Source organism: Erinaceus europaeus, chromosome 7, assembly GCF_950295315.1.
Source record: "Erinaceus europaeus chromosome 7, mEriEur2.1, whole genome shotgun sequence".
NCBI classification, from domain to species: domain Eukaryota; kingdom Metazoa; phylum Chordata; class Mammalia; order Eulipotyphla; family Erinaceidae; genus Erinaceus; species Erinaceus europaeus.
In genome coordinates this window covers 72,510,358-72,532,276 of record NC_080168.1, presented here as the reverse complement: position 1 = coordinate 72,532,276, position 21,919 = coordinate 72,510,358, and the positions used below count along the sequence as shown (strand labels likewise).

The window sequence follows — 21,919 nt, the reverse complement described above, 5'->3', positions numbered from 1 at the left end:
AACTCCACACAATTCCCACCACCCAATCTCCATATCCCACCCCCTCCCCTGATAGCTTTCCCACTCTATCCTACTGGGAGCATGGACCCAGGGTCATTGTGGGTTGTAGAAGGTGGAAGGTCTGGCTTCTGTAATTGTTTCTCCGCTGAACATGGGTGTTGACTGGTTGGTCCATACTCCCAGTCTGCCTCTCTCTTTCCCTAGTAGGGTGTGTCTCTGGGGAAGCTGAGCTCCAGGCCACATCGGTGGGGTCTTCAGTCCAGGGAAGCCTGGCTGGCATCCTGATGGCATCTGGAACCTGGTGACTGAAAAGAGAGTTAACATACAAAGCCAAACAAATTGTTGAGCAATCATGGACCCAAAGCTTGGAATAGTGGAGAGGAAGTGTTAGGGGGATACTCACTGCAAACTCTAGTGTACTTCTGCTTTCAGGTATATATTTTGCAGTAGTTTATGGATACGTGTGAACATATGCTCTCTCTCACAGAAACTGGTGTATATCTAGGTTTTGGGACTTTGTTAGAAAGTGAACCACCTGAGATGGAATTAGAGTATACTATGAAAGGAAAGGTCTCACCCGAGTAATGAAGCTGAGGGGTTTTGTCATTCCACGCGTGTAATGAAGCTGAGGGGTTTTGTCATTCCACGCGTGAAGTCTCTGGACACAGTCTGAGCTGAAGCATGTTGAGGTGGCCATCGTTGCATTGGTTAGGTTGTGATCGGCAGATGCAATATTATTTTATATGGATTGGGAGAGGCATACGGGAAAGTGGGCCCTATCCAAGGGTTCCAGGACTGGGGGGAGTAGAGGCTCTATAGTGGAGATGTGAGGTTCCTACTGTCTTAGGGTTCAAAAAGACAATCGATAGTTAATGTTATCATCACATTATTTGGTAATTGGGTTAACTTTGAAAAGTCCTTTTGTTATGGTTTGCTGTATAGTACCCAGTATCTTGTATATAGCTGTGCTATTGGTTGCTTCTGATCTAGTTGGTCTAGGCTTTTGAGAGAGTCCGCCTATCAAATACACAGCCTGTATATTAAAAAGATTCAGTCTGTGTTTTAAAAAAACTTCGAGACATACAATTAATTTTCCCCCTCATATTAGTTAACTAGTGATTTATATGACTACATTTTACTAGGAGTGTACATAAACACCATTCCCACCACCAAAAGACTGTGGACCATCCTTCCCACCCACTCCTAGCCCCCACTGGCCCAGGAAGCTGCATGTCTACCCCTCACCACAGGGCTTTTACTTTGGTGCCATGTTGTTTTCGACGGGTTGGCTTCATGGGCGGGTAACAGACGACCTGGGACTCATGGCTGGGTTGTACGCAGTATCTCTTTATTCATGCAGGATGCAGCGCAATCTATACCAAGCTAAGCTAAACTAATAACTACAAACAATCTTGTCCTTATAAATATACTAGCCCAGTAGAGTGGGAACAGGATGCAATGCAGAGAGGGTGGAGAGAAAAGTGACTGGTGAAAATTAGGGTATGACAAGGAGAGGGGGCGGAGCAGGCAAGAATTCTACCACTGAACCACCAATGCCCTGGAGGGAGGGTGGTGCTTGTTAACAGAGGTTATGTAAAAAGAATACAGTGTTATGTAAATAGAATGCAGGGGGGATTAAACCAAATGAAACAGAAGGGGTTTTTTAAAAGCAGAATTAGAAGTATACCAACAGTGCCCTACTTACAATTTGGTCAGGTCCTGCTTTTAGTTTCCCTTTCAGATCTTCTTCCTCAACTTTTTTTTTTTTTAAAAAGTGTTCAGCATTAAATAATGTCAGAAGTTACTTTTGCGATTCATTCATTCATCCAGCCCTAAACTTTGATTTATGATAGATCATAGCAACTTAGATGTATGATAGTTGTACATGCAGAGTTTACTGAAGATTCAAGGATGTCAATTTGGGATAACAGGACCTATAGAAAGAGGAAATTTTATTTATCCTCAAGCCTGAAAATTGAGTAACCCAAGGTGGAGACAGATAGCATAATGGTTATGCAAACAAGACTCTCAATCCTGAGCCTACAAGGTCCCAGGTTTAGTCCTCTCTCACCCCCACCCCCACCCCACCCTGCAGCACTTTATGCTATAGCTGAAGAGTACTCTGGTAAAAAAGAAAAAGAAAGAAAAGTGAGTAACAGTTAAAAAGGAGGACAAATGAAGGTAGGGATCTTAGGAAATGTATCAACGATGAAATAATATGCTATATTCAGGTAAATACAGATATGATTCCATATGGCAAGAGAATACATAGAGACTTAAATCTGCAGTAGAACTCAGGCTTTATTAATAACTATGTAGATTCATATTTTCATGTGTATTCACCACATGTGAGTTTTAATTAATGTGAGCATTAATTAAAATTAGATGAACATTCCCACACTTGAACTAGCCACATGTCCAGTGTTTAATAGCAATGTGTGGTCAGTGACTATAATGTGGGGCAGTATACTTTTAGTACTGGAGAAGGTTCTACTGGACATTATAACTATAGGTAAGAGAAACCCTCTAAAAGATTTCCAGAGTTAAAGCAGAAATATCAGTTACACTTTTAAAAGGAGTGCTCTTGGCAATTTAAAACATTATTTGAAAAGTCTGAGGACAGAGTCTGAAACATCAGTTTGGATCTTTTATCAACTGTCTCATCAAATGGTGAGAAACCAAACATAGGTGACTACCCCTGGAGAATACTAGGTAAGCCGAATGCAAACTAGTGAAAATGATAACATTTAAGAATAGTTTTAGTATGAAGAGTGAGGGAAGCATCTTCAATGACTTGCAGGTCTGGTCTTAGATGTGTAAGGCTGATAGATTGTGGTGTTTTTCACCATAATTGGTAAAACAGGAAGAAATTAAATGGGAAGGAAGAAAATAGTAGATTGTATTATTATGACTGTGTTTAGGGATAAATGTCCATAAGGCAGTGGGTTATGTGTCCTAAAACTTGAATTCTTATATGTCTTGATGTCTTGAATGTGGTACTGGTCTTAATAGTGAGAATAAAGATGATACAGAAACTAGCAAAAAGGTAAAATATGTTCATTGATTTGTAGATAGTTTGCCTCCAAGAGAAATGTCCCCCAAGAAGTATGACATTCATTACCTTGAATTGACCCCAAATTTGAACGCATAGTCTTACAAGCTCAGAAATAGACATGAGCACATCCATGTTAGGTAAACTCATAAAGCCAAGTTCACAAAACTGATACAATCACAAAACTGATACATAGCCAGCCAGTTTATTGACTTGATGGGCAAATAGTTGTCACAGAAAGGTTTCTTATTACTGACATTTTTCAAATGTAAAATTAAGATAAATTATCAGAAATTGATTTGTTTGCAGTCTTGTTTGAAATAAAGAAAGTAAGATTAAGTAACTTTCAGTTTAGATAGCCTACAATATTCCTTGTCCCACAAGGAAGACCTTACTGGAGGACCAGCGGATCTATCCCTCTGTACTTGGATAATAGCTCTCAAATCTCTGTCTCTCTTTTTCTCCTCCCCCCCCCAGGGGTATTGTTGACACTACAAATCCATTGCTCCTGTAGCCATCCCCCCCCCCTTTTGTTGCCCTTGTTGTAGCCTTGTTGTGGTTATTATTGTTGTTGTCATTTGTTGTTGGATAGGACAGAGAGAAATGGAGGGAGGAGGGGAACACAGAGAGGGGGAGAAAACGATAGAGACCTGCTTCACCGTCTGTGAAGTGACTTCCCTATAGGTGGGGAGCCGGGGGCTCCAACCAGGATCTTTATGCCAGTCCTTGCTCTTTGCGCTATGTGCGCTTAACCCGCTACACTACCGCATGACCCCCCAGTGGCCTTTTTTTTTTTTCTTTCAATTTTCTGGATAGGACAGAGAAATTGAGAGGGGAAGAGAAAGACACTTGCAGATCTGCTGATCTGCTTCACTGCTTGTGTAGTGAAACCCCATTAGGTGAGGAGTCTGAGGCTTGAACTGGGATCCTTGTGCAGGACCCTGTGCTTTGAACTATGTGTGCTTAACCCAGTACGCTACTGCCCAGCCCCCTCTTTATGTTCGTTATAGATCTAAAAGTGTGTGTGTGTGTTTAATCTTTTTCCCTTGCCATTGAGGCTGCCCTGGGGCTTTGTGCCTGCACAAACCTACCTCTCCTGGTGGACTACTTTCTTTTGTCAAATGGGGTGAAAGGCAGAAAGAGAGAAATAGAGACAAGGAAAAGAAGCAACACAGCATGGCTTTACTACTCGTGAGGATTTCCCTTTGCATGATGTTCACTTGTGGGCTGGTGGGCTCTAACCTAGGTCCTTGTGTAAGGTGTGCACTCTACCAGGTAAGCCATCTCCCGGCCCCCTCTAATCTGTATATTTCTTTTAGATATTTTCATGACTTAAATCTGATTGCTACCAATTTTTTGTTTCAAAAGTTTTTTTTCATTGAGTTTGTATTGATTTTATACTGTTTAATTCGGAGTAGTCTTAAGTTTTTCTCTTGTTTTTAGGTGAAATGTATCTGTAACCTAACTCTTCTGATTACAAGTAGTAATCACTCTTTTTATTGTAAGACTCAGAGAGGTAGGGAGAGAGGGAAAGAAGCCATGGCTTCCATCAATATTGTAGGTACACATGGCAAAGCAGCACACTGTCAGAGTGAGCTATTTTACCAACCCTACAGATAGTAATTAATTAAACATCAGTTTTCCCAATGAGAACAAGTATTGAAGCAGATGAAGGACAATGCCCTGGGGAAAAATATTAAATTTTAAATTGGGGAAAGAGCAACCTGCAAAAGGAAACAGCATAGCCAAGAAAGAAATAATGGGCTGAGGCTAAAAGACAAAGTGGTTTTCTAGAGGTCAGAGGAGAGATTTATAAGACTAGAGTCTGTTGACGGTATTAAATTTGTTATTAAATCAAGTGAGAGTTGTTATTCAAAAAAAGATAATTAGATTGCAGAGCTCTGTGTATGTGTCCTCAGAAGGAATTTGGGCCATTATTTTACTTATGTTAAATATGTACACTGTTGGATGAGATGGATAAAGGGACTCATTACTGAGTTCAGTCAACTTAGTTCATATTTCTAAAGAGCTTCTTATGATCTGTGTAGAAGGTAAAAATCTGTTGTGGGTTTAGTAAAATACAAACTTCATGAGAGTAAGTCTCATCTCATTGCTGAAATTTCTATACTTAATAGATTTGATAACCTGAGTCTGTGTGGGTATGTGGAAAAGATGGAAAAAATGTCAAGTACTATCTGTGAATCTGTGGTTGTTGAATAATTATACCCAAAGTGTTCAGACCAATGGTGACGATATTGAATTTAGATGTAGATTACTAATAGTTTACTCAGGAATTTATTCTTTAATTTTTCATATTCTTTAAACCATTAAATTAAAACAGTAGATCATTTGAATACCTAAACTAAACCAGCATTACTTCATTTGAAAACCAGTATTCTATCATTGGGTTATTGTGATGTAATTGTATCGATTTCTTTCTTCAGATTTTCATTGACTGTATGTTTTGTTGACTTTTAAAAACTTTTGGGTTTGCTTAAGGCTGAGAATGGGCAAAATGTTTTGGTGTGATATAGATTGTAGTTAGTGATGGTTGCACAGTTCTGTAAATTTAGTAAAAAAAAAAAAAAATATGGTGGTATGTTAGTTATACGTCAGTAAAGCTGTTTTTAAAATCCTCTGGGTGATATCTATAGCTTTATCCACTTATATATATTACAGTATTAACTTATGTGGAATGGAACATGTACAACCTCTATAACATGTGGGATGGAAACAGCTTAAAATTAAATGTTAATTTTTTATTAAATTATTTAAAGTATCCATGTCTCTATTTTTAAACAGTTGTGATTCACAAGAAAATGACACTGGATATAATTCTGAAAATAAATATAGTCATACAAAGGATTTTCCCTACTGTGATAAATACCCATCACTTCAAAAGATAAAGGTTGATGTGCCATCTGTCCTAACTAATGAAGCCTTGTCACCTGTTTTGCAACATGAAGTCAATGATGTGCATTTAGAAGCAAAAATGTTCAAGTCACAGAAAGAGGTTGTCATAACATCCCCTAAAACTATTGCTGCTCTGCCTCAAATGGGATCTAGCCCTGATGTGATCATTGAAGAAATTATTGAAGAAAACCTAGAAAGTAAGTGAAATACAAAAGTAAATAAATATTGTCTATAACTAGAAACAAAACTGATACCTTTTTGTCTTTATTTTCTTAACAGAAATGTATCCTGATAAATGCATACCTTGTTGATTTCACACCCCTATTTTCATTTTCCAAAGTTAGAATAGCTTTTATTTTTAATACGATATGATAGTTAAGTCTAAGGTATAAATTTAATACTGAATAATTTAACCTGTTATAAAATAAGCTATCATCAATATAGTAACATTTATGTTTATTTTTTTCCCAGAGCACTGCTTAGCTCTGGCTTAGGGTGATACAGAGGAATTCACCCTGGGACCTTGGAGCCTCAGGCATGCGAGTCTTTTGTATAACCATTTTGCTATCTCCCCTGCCTATAACATTTATTTTGTAATATATAAATGTATCATAATTATCTAATTATATTTCCAAATGGAAGTGTTCTCATTAATATAACAGTGAGATACTACCCTTGTATATTTATATTATTTGTCTTTTAGAACTGTTTTTCAAGATTTGCTTTGATTTTCTTCTTCAGTTCCAGTACTGCATCTGTTTAATTAGTTAACTCTCCAGAATGACATTTTAAAGTGGTATTTATTAAAATAGCACTGGTTTACTACATTATGTGGTTTTAGGTGTGCAGTACAATAATAACATCTGTGTATACATTAAGCTCAACACCAGAAGTTCAAGACCTGTACTTAGACAGTTGGCCCCCTTTACCAGATTTAACCACTATCACCACCCCACCTTCTAGTAGCTGCTAAATTGGTTTTATAATCTTTATGTTATTTTTATTTTGTCTACTACATTCATGATTTGTTTGTTTATGTACCACTTATGGGTGAAATCATAAGGCCTTTCATAATAACATTTTGAACACAAAAAAGGATGTGCTATTTCCTCTCATTTCCACTGTTTTCACTACAATCTCAGTGAGTTTAACCTATCATGACTGGCTTACTGATACAGTGTCTTCCCATTCCAGTATTTTTCCTGTTCAAGCACAGCTCTTTAAATAATAGTATGCCATTGCCAACTTAATTAAATTAGCATCACTGCTTTTATTTCTTATTATAATGAAACATTATTCACAGATTATCTTGTGGAGACACGCACATATCCAAAAAAGCCTCTTCAGAAACAATCATCCCTTTCCTTTGGATCAAAAGCAGGTACTTTAAGAACTGTCAAACTTGATGTACTGGAGTTTGCTGTATGTATACTGTTATGTAGCATATTTCAGTGAATATAAAATGGATAAAATAAATCTTAAAAATAATAGAATTAATGTTTTTACTAAATTAAGTATCTATATTTGTACATCTGCATGTTTGGAAGTTAAATGTGCATCTTCTAAAAGTGTCAGAATTCCCTGAGAAACTTTTCCCTCAACCTATATTTCAATCCGTTCAACTCATCCCTCTCTTCTCTTACAAATACACATTATTTTTCTTTTAGTTATTTACACAAAACATACATACTTTTCACTCCTTAACATTATACTCTGAAGATCTTTTACATCATTAGAAACAGTGGCATAACTACCACTGTGTACAAAATACTGTGATAACACAGACTTAAGATATAGTTTGAAAGTAAGATCCTTCAGGTTACTATATCTCCTAGGAGGTCTGTGTTTATCTTTCTTAATTATTTTTTTCTGTACTATAACTTTCACTACATATTAAATGAAACTCTGCAAGTAATAAATAGGACAATAATAAATACATATATCTTCAAATTATATAATATATTAATGCATGAGTGGTAAAATTCTAGTTTAAGACCTAAAGTTTTTGTCAATAAGCCTATAAAATTTGTGAATGTGTTGCATTTTTATTGTTGTTGTGTTTTTTTTAATGAGAGAGAAAGAGAGAGAGACTGAGACTGATACAGAGAGAAAGACCAGAGCATTGCTAAATTCTGGCTTACGGTGGTGCTACGGATTGAGCTTGGGACCTTGGAGCCTCAGGCATGGAAGTCTTTTGCATAACCATTATACTATTTCTCCCCCTCATGTATTGCATTTTAAATATCATGAATATAATGTTTAAAATTACTGGTAAGTACATTTGGCCACTTTGTACTCAGTAACAAATTTGCATTCTTATTTGATAAAGTACTTTATTATAACTTGTTAGATTTGCATTTTTATTACTATGTTTTATGTCACCTGACAGAATGACTGGTTCTTATGTCACTGTATTAGTGTTGTAAATAACCATGTAGAATGTTTTGAAATAGTATGCTATATTTGTGAATATAACTTTATACTATTTTTCACTTAGTTGGAGACTTTCCATCAGTATAGAAAACTTAACAGAATTGCTTTCCCCTGTGTAATCTGTAGCCATAGATTAAGGCTTATCTTTTTAATTTTTTATTATTGATTTGATAGTCATTTACAAAATTCCATGTCAACATGGGTATAATCCCACATCATTCCCACCACCAGCATTCTGAATCCCAAGCCCCTCCATTGCAAACCACCACTGTTCTTCCAAGGTTGTAGATATGGATTAACTGTCATCACTACAACTGTCTACATTTGTACATATTTGCCTCCTTTTTCTTCTAGATCCAACCCTCTCTTCCCCTCTAAGCCACATACGACCCTATTACTACACCCAAATATTTCTCTTTTTTGTCCCTTCTCTTTCTGATAGTGGTGGAGTTCAGAGCCCTCTTATCCACTGGGAGTATGATCAAAGTTGCTTTGGGGTGCAGAAGGTAGGAGTTCTGGCTTCTGTAATTGCTTCTCTGCTGAAATTGGGCATTGGCAGGTTGATCCACACCCCCAACCTCTCTATCTTTTCCTAGTGAGGTAGGGCTCCAGAGAGATGAGGTTCCAGGACACATTGGTGAGGTCTTCTGCTTAGAGAAGTCAGGGTGGAATCATGGTTGTGTCTGCAACTTGGTGTCTGGAAGGTGGCAGGGCATAAAGTGAGACAAAATGGTTAATGAACAAGAACCAAAAAGTAGGAACAAGGTAGATGAGATTGGGGCTTCTAGGGTAGAAGAAAGCTTGGAATTCCATTCTAGGCATGTTTCTAGGTGCCCACGACTATGGTAGTTTTTGCTTGAGTTTGATAGCTAGCATGAAGTTGGATGAAAATATTGTCTGAGAAAAACGGTGTCAGAGTAGAGAAAAGGACTAGAGAGTTGGATTAGAGCAGAGAGTAGCTCCCATTCTTGAAAAAATTCTGTGGATAGAATTAACAATTTACCTCCACTTAACCTGGTTCAGGGCATATATAAATTTATATTTAGCACCAGAGCCTATGTAACCCATAAGCCCAAAGCTCATGGTCACAGCTGGGAACATTACAGCCTCACTCATTTCAGGACCATTCTTCCTCAACTGGCAGGGCAAGTTACCCCTTCCTTCAGAGACTGGGGCAGTCTCTACCATAGCTGCTCTATGGTGAGTGGAAGGTTAAGGCTTATCTTTTTGTACTATTCTTTAAAATAAACAATATTTTTCTGACATCCTTTTCCTCTGCCCTCACCCATGCCATGCTTTGCCCCTGGATTCTAAGTGTGTTCATAAATAAATTCTGAAGTTTTATTGTAAGTAATCATATATATGTATATATATATATATGTATATATATATATATATATATCTGATATTAGACTCCCATGTGAACTGAAATTCCATTTATTCAATATATTTTGCAAGTGAAATATTTGCAGTTCAGGTTGCAAAGAATTCATACTTGAAAGTGGGATCTGTTTTATCTATTTAACTACTATTTTGGACTTGAGTTACTTTTGTAGGCCTTAAGCATTCCGTTCTTTAGAAGATAATATATTCAGTTTTCCCCCTAGCCTATAGTTTACTGATATAATCCAAATATTCTTATCTAGGTTCTCCTGAGCTGGTTTTTGTAAGCCATGTAATACATCCTTGCCACTTCTACATTCGGAGGTATTCACAAATAAATGATGTAGCAATATTGGAAAAGAAGGTGAACCAGTTTTGCAATAAGAGTTCACAGCTTGACCCTTCACATGTTTTGGAGCTAGGTAATGAAATATTACTGCTACTGAAAATAAGTTTATTTTAGTGCTGTAAAAATCTGTCCATCTCATCTACTTTTTAGAATTTAAGATTGTCCTATGAGCATTAATGCTGTCAAGTTATCTAATAGAACTTTAATCTTATTTACATGAGCTGAATATTAAATTTTCCAGATGCATGAAGGTAGAAAAAAGACCTAGGTTGGGGAGTGAGTGTTTTGCAGACACCTGTCACAGGAAAATGAGAAAAATGTACCCTTGTGTCAACAACTGTACTGAAACATTACCCTCCAATAAAATTAAGGGGAGAAATGTAAACTGGTACAGTCTCTATGCATAACTGTATGGAAGATTTTTTTAATAATTTAAAAAGAAATTTATATTATAAAAAAAAACTGAGGTGAGCTATTTTCCAATTAAAAAACCCATGGTGGATAGTTTGCTACCTCATCTCTAGGGAAACTGCTTCAAATGACTACTTATGAACATGACTATTGCCCCTTGCTGTCAGCACCAGTGTTGAGAACTTCTCAATGAGGTGCAGGAAGTTGTGGCACTCATTTCATATGAAGGGCAATTGGTAAACTAAGCCATAATTTAAGCTTTCATTACCTTTTCTTTGTAATGATCACTGAACTTGATTTTACTTTTTTTTAAAGCTATATTGTGACTTGTTGGGGCTCAGTGCCTGAATCCACTGCCTCTGGCATCAATTTCTCACCTTTTTTCCCTTTCTTTTAATTTTTATTTTTAATAATTTTATTTAATAGAGACAAAGAGAAATCTATAACAGAGAGGGAGAACAGAGAAATCTATATCATTGCTTTACCACTCTTGAAACTTCTCTCCTGAAGATGGAGATGGGGCAGGGCTGAGGTGGCGGGGCCTTGAACCAAGATCTTTGCACATTATAGCAGTGTGCACTAAACTAGGTGTGCAAGTATCCAGTCCCTGCTCCTTTTTTTTCTTTAGATAGGACAGAGAGAAATTTAGAGGGGGAGGGGTAACAAGGAGTGAGAGAGAGAGAGACACCTACACCCTGCTTCATCACTCATGGAGGTTTTTTTTTTTTAACTTATTATTCTTTTTAAAAAAATTTTTTATATTCTCTTTTGTTGCCCTTGTTTTATTGTTGTAGTTATTATTGTTGTCATCATTGTTGGATAGGACAGAGAGAAATGGGGAGAGGAGGGGAAGACAGAAAAGGGGAAAGACACCTGCAGACCTGTTTCACCGCCTGTGAAGTGACTCCTGTGCAGGTGGGGAGCTGGGGGCTCAAACTGGGATCTTTATGCCGGTCCTGGTGCTTTGTGCCACCTGTGCTACCGCCCAACTCCCCAGGAGTAAGGTTTTGAACCTGGGTTCTCGCTCATGATAATACATGTGTTCAACCGGTGCATTACTTTCTGGCTTCTGATTTTTGTTTTCTAGTAAAATAGTTTTCTCACTTTGTTAGTAGCAACTAATGCCTAAATATAATTAGTACCCAAAAGGATTATCTACTAGCCTTATGTAGTTGTACTTTCAATTTGTGATTAACTCTCTGCTCATCTGTATACCTTGTCAGAATATCAGAAAACTGAAATCACTATATATTCCTGACAAAAAAAATGAATAGGATTTTTTTAAAAAACTTAGAAAATAATGTTTCAGGGACCAGTGGTAGTGTGCCTGGTTGAATGCACTTGTTGTAATGTACAAGGACCTGGGTTCGAGTCCCCAAGAAGAAAGCTTTGAAGCTTCTGCAAGAAGAAAGCTTCTGCAAGAAGAAAGCTTTGCAAGTGGTGAAACAGTGCTGCAAGTATCTCTCTGTCTCTCTTCCTCTCTATCTCCCTCTTCTGTCAATTCTGGCTATCTCTATCCAATAAAGATAATAAAAATTCTAAAATTAAAAAATACCACTTCACCTATAAGTATCTAAGACAAGGGAATTATCATGTTAAGCTTGCTTTTAATGGCAGCAAATAATTCTCCAAAATAGCTAAGCTTAGATTCAGAAAGTATTCTAAGAGAGCTGAGAGGTCACCTTTTGTTTAAAGTTGTTAAAGATAATTATATTTCACAGTAGATATGTATGTTTCAAATAGTCTTATTTTGAGAAATTGTGGATAGGGGAAGAATTTTGGTATGCTGCTTTAGGAGAATATGATTTTCCCCTTTTCCTGTCTGTTCTCTTTATTATAAAAACAGCAAATGGCTTCAGCAGATTTTTTTTATTCTTTGTTGCAAGAAAGAGTGACTTAGCACATTTAGTATAGCACACTCTATTACATACAATGGCCAGGGTTTAAGCCAATGATCCCCACCTGTAGGGGGGAGCTTCATGATCAGTGAAACAGTGTTACAGGTCTCTCTCTCCCTCTTTCCCTCCCTCTCCCTACTCTCTACTCTCTCCTCCTTACCTCCCTATCTGTCCCTTCTCTTTTAATTTTTTTCTGTCTCTATCAAGAAAAAGAAAACGAATGACCTCTTGGGAATAATGGATTCATCATGCAGGCACCAAGCCCCAGCCCTGTTAGCAATAAAATAAAAAACTTGAATGTTTTTACTGAATACAGTTAAAACTAGCAGTAATGCCCCTGGCTCCCCACCTGCAGGGGAGTCGCTTCACAGGTGGTGAAGCAGGTCTGCAGGTGTCTATCTTTCTCTCCCCCTCTTTGTCTTCCCCTCCTCTCTCCATTTCTCTCTGTCCTATCCAACAATGAACGACATCAACAACAGCAATAAAATAAAATAAACAGCAATAAAATAAAATAGCCACAACAAGGCTACAACAAGGACAACAAAAGGGGGAAAAAATGGCCTCCAGGCGCAGTGGATTCATGGTGCAGGCACCGAGCCCCAGCTATAACCCTGGAAGCAAAAACAAAGGAATAATGGTTATATGGTATAGCATCAAGTGTCTTAAGACAATCTGAAGACCAAAAAATAAATAAATAAATAAATAAACAAACAAATAAATAAAAGTTTTGAAGTACATAAAGGCTACCCACCCAGATTTGCCTCTCAATTATCCTGTTTTTATTAGCATATATAATCAGTGATCAAGAGTGGCCAAATGTATAGAATGTCTAATGTGTAGCTTAGAAGAGTGGTTATATAGTTTGGGATGTTGTTTTATTAGGACAAAAATTATTTACAAGCCAGTTGTCACATAGGTATAGTTTTTCATCTTGCTGCAGTAGGTGTTTACATACCGTTCCCACCACCAACAGAGGTCTTCTGGCATCCTACATTGAGTCCCCAGTGTCCAATCACCCTCTTTCCCCCCACTGCCCCAATCCTTGGCCTTGCAGCTACAGACCATGCCTATTCCAAGTTTCATCTTGTGTTTTGCCTTTCTTTCCTTGAGTTTTTTTCTCCATAGACAATAGTAATGATTTGTCTCCCTCGTTATCTAGGTGCAAGAATATTTGTCAACAGTATTAGAAATGGAATGTGGTGCCGAGGAACTATTACTGAATTAACTCCAGTAGAATATGAAAATAATAGAAAACTTTGCAGTCCAACCAAATTCTTGGTCCGTGAAGTTGCATTAATACAAATATTCATGGTAGATTTTGGAAATTCTGAAGTCCTAATTGTTGAAGGGTATGATATTTTGTACTTACGTGTTTTTAACCTATTTAAAAACTTTTATAATGATGAGGGAGGGAGTAAAAAATAAAAGAAATTGGGAAGGAGTAACTTATCATCTACACATCCAAGATACATACTTATTTTGCTATATAATTTTTAGATTTATTCACTTTGTTTTGGATAGAAATAGGTTGAGAAGGAAGGAGGAGATAGAGACACCTGCAACACTGCTTCACATGAAGCTTCCCCCTTTCAGGTGGTGGGTCCAATGCTTGAAAGTGGGCTCTTGAACACTAACATGTACACTCAGCCAGGAGTACTGCCACCTGGCCCAATTGCTCTATAATTTATCTAACTACTAAATTAGTAAGGTATTATCATTTACCCGTGGTACTTGATGGAGAACTTGGAAAGGGAGTTTTTAGATGTATCCAAATGTTAGTAATCTGTGTTTTTTCAAAGCAGGAGATTATGTACAAGAAGAGATTTTTTTGTTTGTTTTTGTCTCCAGGGTTATCAGTGGGGCTTGGTACTGCTGGCACTATGAATCCACTGCTGCTGGCAGCAATTTTTTTCCACTATATTGGATAGGACAGAGAGAAATTGAGAGAGGAGGGAGATAGAACAGGAGAGAGAAAGACATCTGCAGACCTGCTTTGCAGCTTATGAAGCATACCCCTGCAGTGGGGACCAGGGGCTTGAACCCAGATCCTTGACTAAGTAGTCTTTGTGCTTAGTACTGTGTGCTTGACCAAGTGTGCCACTACCTGGCCCTCCAAAAAGAATTCTTTTAAATACAATGTTTCTGTGGGTCTTTAAGATAAATAAACTAAAAAAAAGTTTCTGTAGTTAGAATCAGTATTAACTGTAGCATGGTAATATTTTTATTTATTTGTTTATTTACCAGAACACTGGCCAGCTCTGGCTTGTGGTCCGTGGAATTGAACCTGGGACCTTGGAGTCTCAGGCATGAGAGTCTTTTAATGTAACCATTATGCTATCTTCCCCACCCATAGTCTTAGTACTCATAGATTTATAGATTTGTTTGGGGGTGATTATTATTCTCTTTAAATATAAACTAAGTAGGTATGTGAAAGATCACTCAGATAATATTAAGTCTCTATAGCAAGGAAATATGAATTAAAATATAACTTTCTAGAAGATTATAGTTATAGAAAATATCCTTAAAATGTATATCTTTGGGGGGGGCTACTTTGGGTTTTAAATATTATTTTCAATAAATTTATTTGAATTTTTTCTAGAGTTGGTGATGCTCATATCAGATCAGAACATATTACTAAGCAGCATGTAGTAAAAGACTTATGTATGATTCTAAGGAAGTCTGAACCATATATTGAAGGGTTACTGAAAGACATCCAGCCATTAGCACAGGCATGCTCACTGAAAGACATTGTTCCACAGAATTCGGTAAGTGAGACAAATCGTTTCTCCTTTCCATTTCTGGCTGTGCATTACCAGTCAGATTGCTGAGTTAATGTTCAAAACATCAGTTCCCTAGGTAAATATAATTCAGTTAATAAACTATTAGTCCTAGTAGAAATGGAAATGAACTTCAGTTTCCACAATTAGGAATGTTCTTAGTGAGAAATTGAGTTGAATACATAAAGTTAATCGTAGACAAAAATAATAGCCACGTAAACCTCTATATTTTCTCCAAAATAAATTGAGAGAAATAAACAAATGAGAGAGAATTTTATGGAATGACATATATTCATATAAAGTCTTCATTATTTTTCCTAGCACAGTTTAACTCTAATTATGCCCATATCGCACTGTTTATATTATTTATAAATATGTATTTTCCACCAGGATTAAAAACTACTAAGGGACAGGAATTGTATTCAGAAGATGTTATGTTACTATTAAGTCTATTAAATCAGGTGGTTTTTTTTCATACATTATTATATACCCAGTACTAAAGAGATCATCTAGCACACAGGCAGTTGAATAGTTGGAAGAGTAAATAAACGAATTTTTTAAAATATTAATTTTTTTAAAACTTTTTTTTTTTTTTGCCTCCAGGGTTATCGCTGGGGCTCGGTGACTGCGCCACGAATCCACCACTCCTGGAGGCCATTTCCCCCCCCTTTGGTTGCCCTTGTTGTTTATCAGTATTGTTGTTACTATTATTGTTGTCGTTATTGGATAGGACAGAGAACTCGAAAGGAGAGGGGAAGACAAAGGGGGAGATAAAGATAGACACTTGCAGACCTGCTTCACCACCTGTGAAGCGACTCCCCTGCAGGTGGGGAGCCAGGGGCTTGAACAGGGATCCTTACGCCGGTTCTTGAGCTTTGTGTGCTTAACCCGCTGTGCTACCGCCCGGGGCCCCCGAAAATACTAATTTTTAAGAGAGAGACAGATTAGAGCAGTGCTCAAGTCTAGTGGTAAAGGACCTCAAGACCTCAGGAATGAGGTTTTTTTTTTTTTTTTTGCATAATCACTGCTATTTCCCCAGCCCAATAAACTTTATTTATTTATTTATTTACTGTTTATTTATTTTGCCTCCAGGGTTATTGCTAGGGCTTGGTGCCTGCACTATGAAGCCACTGCTCCTGGAGTCTAATTTTTTTCCCTTTTGTTGCCCTTGTTTATTGTTGTTGTTGTTGTTATTAGTTGTTATTACTGTCGTTGTTGTTGGATAGGACAGAGAAATCGAGAGAAGAGGGGAAGACGGAGGAAAGAAAGACATCTGCAGACCTGCTTCACCACCTGTGAAGCGACGCCCCTGCACATGAGGAGCCAGCAGCTTGAACTGGGGTCCTTACACTGGTCCTTGAGCTTAGCACCATGTGTGCTTTCCTTAACCTGCTGCACTACCATTCAGCCCCCATAAATGATTTTATTTAAGGGAATACATTATAGAGTAGTAGCACTTGTTTTGAGTTTTGAGGTTTTAGAAACTCAAAAATTATATAACTTTCATACTCAACTGCATTTTCTATTTTGAATAGACTTAGGTTTTATTCACTAAAAAAAAGATGTTTTAGTTTTTGTCTTTAAATCTTGAAATTTGCATGAGTTTCATAAATCAACTTAAAATTATTTCCACTGTGAATGGTTTATCTTATTGTTTGCCTGAGGTATGTTGCTGATAATGGAACTGAAGTTTACTGGCAATGGTGAAATTTGTCTTGAGTTTATTACTATGTAACTTCCATTTCACTTTTACAGTTATCTTTTGAATTTTCATTGAATTGGAAAATTCATATGTGACAACTTGTTTTATTTTAAAATTTTTACACTTGTAACATTAATATTCAGAAAAACAAAATTCTGAAGTAACTTGCATAAACATCTTGAAACACTGTTTATACAATGGGCATATGATCTATATATATACATAAAGACTATGCCTGGGGGGATCGAGCGGTCGCACAGCCGGTTAAGCACACGTGGCGCAAAGCACAAGGACCGAATCCTGGTTTGAGCCCCTGGCCCTCCACCTGCAGGGGAATCACTTCACAAGTGGTGAAGCAGGTCTGCAGGTGTCTATCTTTCTCTCCTCCTCTCTGACTTCCCCTCCTCTCTCCGTTTCTCTCTGTCTTATCCAATAACAACTGCAAAATCAATGACAATAATAGCAATAACGACAACAATAAGGGCAAGAACAAGGACAACAAAATGGGAAAAAAATGGCCTCCAGGAGCAATGGATTCATAGTGCAGGTACTGAGCCCCAGCAATAACCCTGGAGACATATATATATATATGCCTGGAGTTTGTTTTATTTCTATGGATGGTTAAGTGTGTTTGCTCAAATTTACCCTTTGTTGATATAAACCTAAATCCAGAATATTATACTGCTAGAGCTTATTATATTGGAGCTTTACTTTTTCCACAGAGCGAAGGTTGGGGAGAAGAAGCCAAAGTAGAATTTTTGAAAATGGTAAATAACAAGGCCGTTTTAATGAAAGTTTTTAGAGAAGATGATGGTGTGCTTATTGTAGATCTACAGAAGCCACCAACAAATAAAATAAGCAGTGATATGCCAGTGTCTCTTAGAGATGCATTAGTTTTTATGGAACTAGCAAGGTAAGTAATCTACTAAAACAAGTGCTTAAGATAATAGCTACAAATTTGGATGTCAGATTTACCTTTAAAAACTTTGGAAATAGAGAATGAGAAAGCTATCGGGAGGGGATGGGATATGGAGATTGGGTGGTGGGAATTGTGTGGAGTTGTACCCCTTCTACCCTATGGTTTTGTTAATTTATCCTTTCTTAAATAAAAAATAAATTTAAAAAAAACTTCGGAAACAGAATTGTGTGGTGATGCACCCAGTTAAGTACACACATTACCATGTACAAGGAACCTGGTTTGAACCCCCAACCCCACCTGAAGGCAGGATGTTTCATGAGTTGTCTCTACAGGTCTCTTCTCTTCCTTCTCCTCCCATCTCAATTTCTCTGTCTTATCAAATGAAAAAGAAAGAGAGAGAAAGGAAGGAAAGGAAAGGGAAAGGAAAGAAGGGAGGGAGGGAGGGAGGGAGGGAGGGAGGAAGGGAGGAAGGAAGGAAGGAAGGAAGGAAGGAAGGAGATTGGCCACAAGAGCTGTGGATTCATAGTGCTGCCACCAAGCCCCAGAAATAACCCTAGTGGCAATAAAAATAAACCACTGTGGATCTAAAGTCAATCTCAGTATATTTTAATATGTGAAAGATGCTGATGTTGTAATTTTCTAAGTATAATTGTGAAAATTGCATTCAGATCATTTAAGGAAATAGAGAAATTAATGTAATTCAAAACAGAATCTATTCGTAAATACATTTCTAGAGTCTTGATGTTTTTGCCATCAGGATTACCACTGCCTACACAACTCCACCACTCCCAGCAGTCATATTTTTCTTTTTTGATGGAGAGTGAGAGACAGAGACATTGAAAGAGAAAGACAGAAGGAAACACTGTAGCACCACTCTATCACTCATGAAGCCCCTACACACACACATACACATCATTTTTATGTGGTAGTCTTGGACCTATGTTCTTGTACATGGTAATGTGTATACTCAACTGGTGACTCACCTGTCAGCCCCCTAGACTCTTAATTTTATAAGCATCTATAGGCTTTGAAGAATTAAAGTTTTAACACTTTCTGCCTTAGAGTTTCTATATTTGTAATAAGCTTACTATCACCAGTCTATACGTAAATAAGAATTTAGAATAGATCCTCATTAATTTAGAATAGATATGTAAAGTTTTTCTCCCTTATCATTTGATGAGTAAAACAAAATTAATAAGTAATCTTAGAGATACTGGATGATGCTCTCTGCCCTGAATAATTACGTGACAAGTGACCCAAGTAGCTTCCACACTGAAGGTTTAGAGAGAGACCTCAGTTGTCCTCACTAAATTCTGCGATAGTCATCAACTATCAGTTTAACTGAAAGAGTAAAAACTTGAATCTGAATAGAAAATGTATGCCCGGTCAGCAACACCCCATCACAAATTTGAAGGTTAATTACTAAATTTTTATATGTAGCCTGGTTTGATAGTTAAAGACAAAGCCAAGAAATGTGAGAAGAGAGAAATTGAAAAAGAAATACTTTTGGTAGTTATCAGTAAACGTAGTGAACTTCAAATGAAGTCACAAAGATAAAGGATATTTAAACTAACTATTGCTTATGCTTTTAATTAGATTTAGGTCACAAACATCAAAGAGCCACTCTGAAACAAATATGACTTTACACTACCATCCACCAGTTTTGCCTAAAGAAATGACAGATATTTCAGTTATGGTTTGTCATATAAATAGTCCTACTGATTTTTATCTCCAGTTGGTAAGTATATGTATTCCTTAAAGATGAAGTTGTTCTTTTCAGTTTAAAGCGAGTGCCTGTAATGAATTCTAGAAAGATGAAACCACTATCAACTTTCTGTCAAATTGTGTTTTATTAGGAAATAATGATTTACAAGACTGTTATTGTTGCATAGGTACAATTTATTATGCCTCCAAGATAGGTGTCTGAACCCATTTTAGGTTCAACTTTCTGTAAATTTTAAGTTTCTCAGTACCTTCTGAAATCTAGAGTTAGGAATACATGAGAGGTCAAAATACAATAAAGACATCTGCTTCTGACCTTGTCCATGAGCTTACTGATTATACTAGATAAGTTTCTGAATTTAAACACCAAAAGTGATTCTCATTAAAGAAATTTTAGGATCAGGTACTGGTGCACCTGCTTAAGTGTACACATTACAGTGTACAAGGACCTAAGTTCAGGCACCTGGTACCCATCTGCAATCCCCATGTGCAAAGGGAAAGCTTCATGAGTGGTGAAGCAGTGCTTCAGGTGTTTCTTTCTCCCTCATCCCTTTCATCTTCTCTCTATCTCTAACCAATGAATAAATAACTTATTTAAATGGGGCTGGGCATTGGTGAAGCAGGTTAAGCATACATGGTACAAAGTGCCAGCATTTAGCTTCACTATGCACTTGTCCTGGGAGAAAATTCTTTGAAATCCCATCAGTTACATTGTATGTGAAGTCTTCCATATGCTCATCACGCCTTCTAACTATACCCAAATGGTCCTGGTTTTCTCATGTTTACAAAGTAAACACAAAACAAAGTATTTCCAAATGTATCCACCAATCCTAGCAGCCATTTTTCCCCTCCTCCCCCTTTTTATTTGATGGGACAGAGAAATAGAGAGGGAATGGGGGAATTGAGAGGGTGTGACAAAAACAGATACCTGCAGTGCTGCATCACCACTCAATAAAGCTTCCCCCTGCAGGTAGGGACCAGAACCTTGAACCTGGATCTGTGCACTCTATAATTTGTACACTCAGCTGGGTGTACCACCACCCAGCCCTGCTATTCCTGGTATTTTTGTGTCCCTCATGAAATGTTGAATAATTTGTTTTCCTTAAAAAAATCATGAAATTTTTAGGGATTTGCATATTACATTTATGACCTGCTTAATGGTATTGCACAAGTCAACTGTTGATTTCATTTTTTCTTCTTTCTGTTCCTTACTCAGCAATATAAACTGTCTATATTATTTCTTTGAAACATTTCCTGTTTCTACAAATATCTTAAGACCTTTTTGTTGAAAATTGATTATATTTGACTGTTACATTAATTAAAAATTAGATTTCCTGGGGGTCGGGCTGTAGCACAGTGGGTTAAGTGCACGTGACGCAAAGTGCAAGGACCAGTGTAAGAATCCTGGTTCAAGCCCCTGGCTCCCCACTTGCAGGGAAGTCACTTCACAGGCAGTGAAGCAGGTGTGCGGGTGTCTGTCTTTCTCTCCCCCCTCTGTCTTCCCCTCCTCTCTCCATTTCTCTCTGTCCTATCCAACAATGATGACAACAAAAATAACTACAACAACAATAAAAAACAAGGGCAACAAAAGGGAAAATAAGGGAGTCGGGCCGTAGCGCAGCAGGTTAAGCGCATGTGGCACAAAGTGCAAGGACCAGCATAAGGATCACGGTTCGAGCCCCTGGATCCCCACCTGCAGGGGAGTTGCTTCACAAGTAGTGAAGCAGGTCTGCAGGTGTCTCTCTTTCTCTCCCCCTCTCTGTCTTCCCCTCCTCTATTTCTCTCTCTCTCTCTCTCTTTTTACTGGGTATTTGCTTGATTGTTGTAAATTTTTGCTTCCCAGAGCTCTGACAAAGCTGGTTCAGATACTTTCTCATTTTTTCAGAGTTTTATGTGGGGAAAGCTTGTAACTTCCTATTCTATTTTGCTAATGTTATTCCTCTGCTGAACTTTTCACTGTTTACTTTGGAAAACCTGTTAATGGAAGAATACAAATATCTACTTAGAAATAAAAATTTAAATGTTTAAAATAGTTTTTAACTAATTTAAATGGAACAGCAGATTCAGAAAATTTTCACAAGTGGGGATTTGGGTGATGGCACAAATTAAATAAAGCACACAAATTACATGCACAAGGACCTAGGTTCAAGCCCTCAGTACCCAACTGCAAGGAAGAAGCCTCATGAGCAGTGAAGCAATGCAACAGGTATCTTTCTCTCTCCCTCTCTCCCCCTATTTCTCTCTGCCTCTATCATCATCATAATAATAATGTAAATTTTAATACACATTATTATACTCACAAAGAAAAAGCTTAAGAGTCCCAAGTGACAGCTGGTTAAGCACACAAACTACAGTGTTCA

The 21,919-nt window shown here is 37.4% G+C and overlaps 1 protein-coding gene across 2 annotated transcripts in view; it reads left to right on the top strand.

The window, feature by feature from the left end:
• Positions 1 to 21,919, top strand: part of RNF17 (ring finger protein 17) — a 127,583-nt gene that overhangs the window by 34,629 nt on the left and 71,035 nt on the right. Inside the window, exons 10-16 of one of the 2 annotated variants that reach the window (XM_060194751.1) lie at positions 5,855 to 6,162; positions 7,269 to 7,346; positions 10,045 to 10,203; positions 13,599 to 13,788; positions 15,039 to 15,204; positions 17,641 to 17,831; positions 19,434 to 19,575. In XM_060194751.1, the coding sequence (XP_060050734.1) occupies positions 5,855 to 6,162; positions 7,269 to 7,346; positions 10,045 to 10,203; positions 13,599 to 13,788; positions 15,039 to 15,204; positions 17,641 to 17,831; positions 19,434 to 19,575 (1,234 nt within the window). The remainder of the gene's footprint in view (positions 1 to 5,854; positions 6,163 to 7,268; positions 7,347 to 10,044; positions 10,204 to 13,598; positions 13,789 to 15,038; positions 15,205 to 17,640; positions 17,832 to 19,433; positions 19,576 to 21,919) is intronic. The other variant, XM_007528942.2, reaches the window with a different exon arrangement.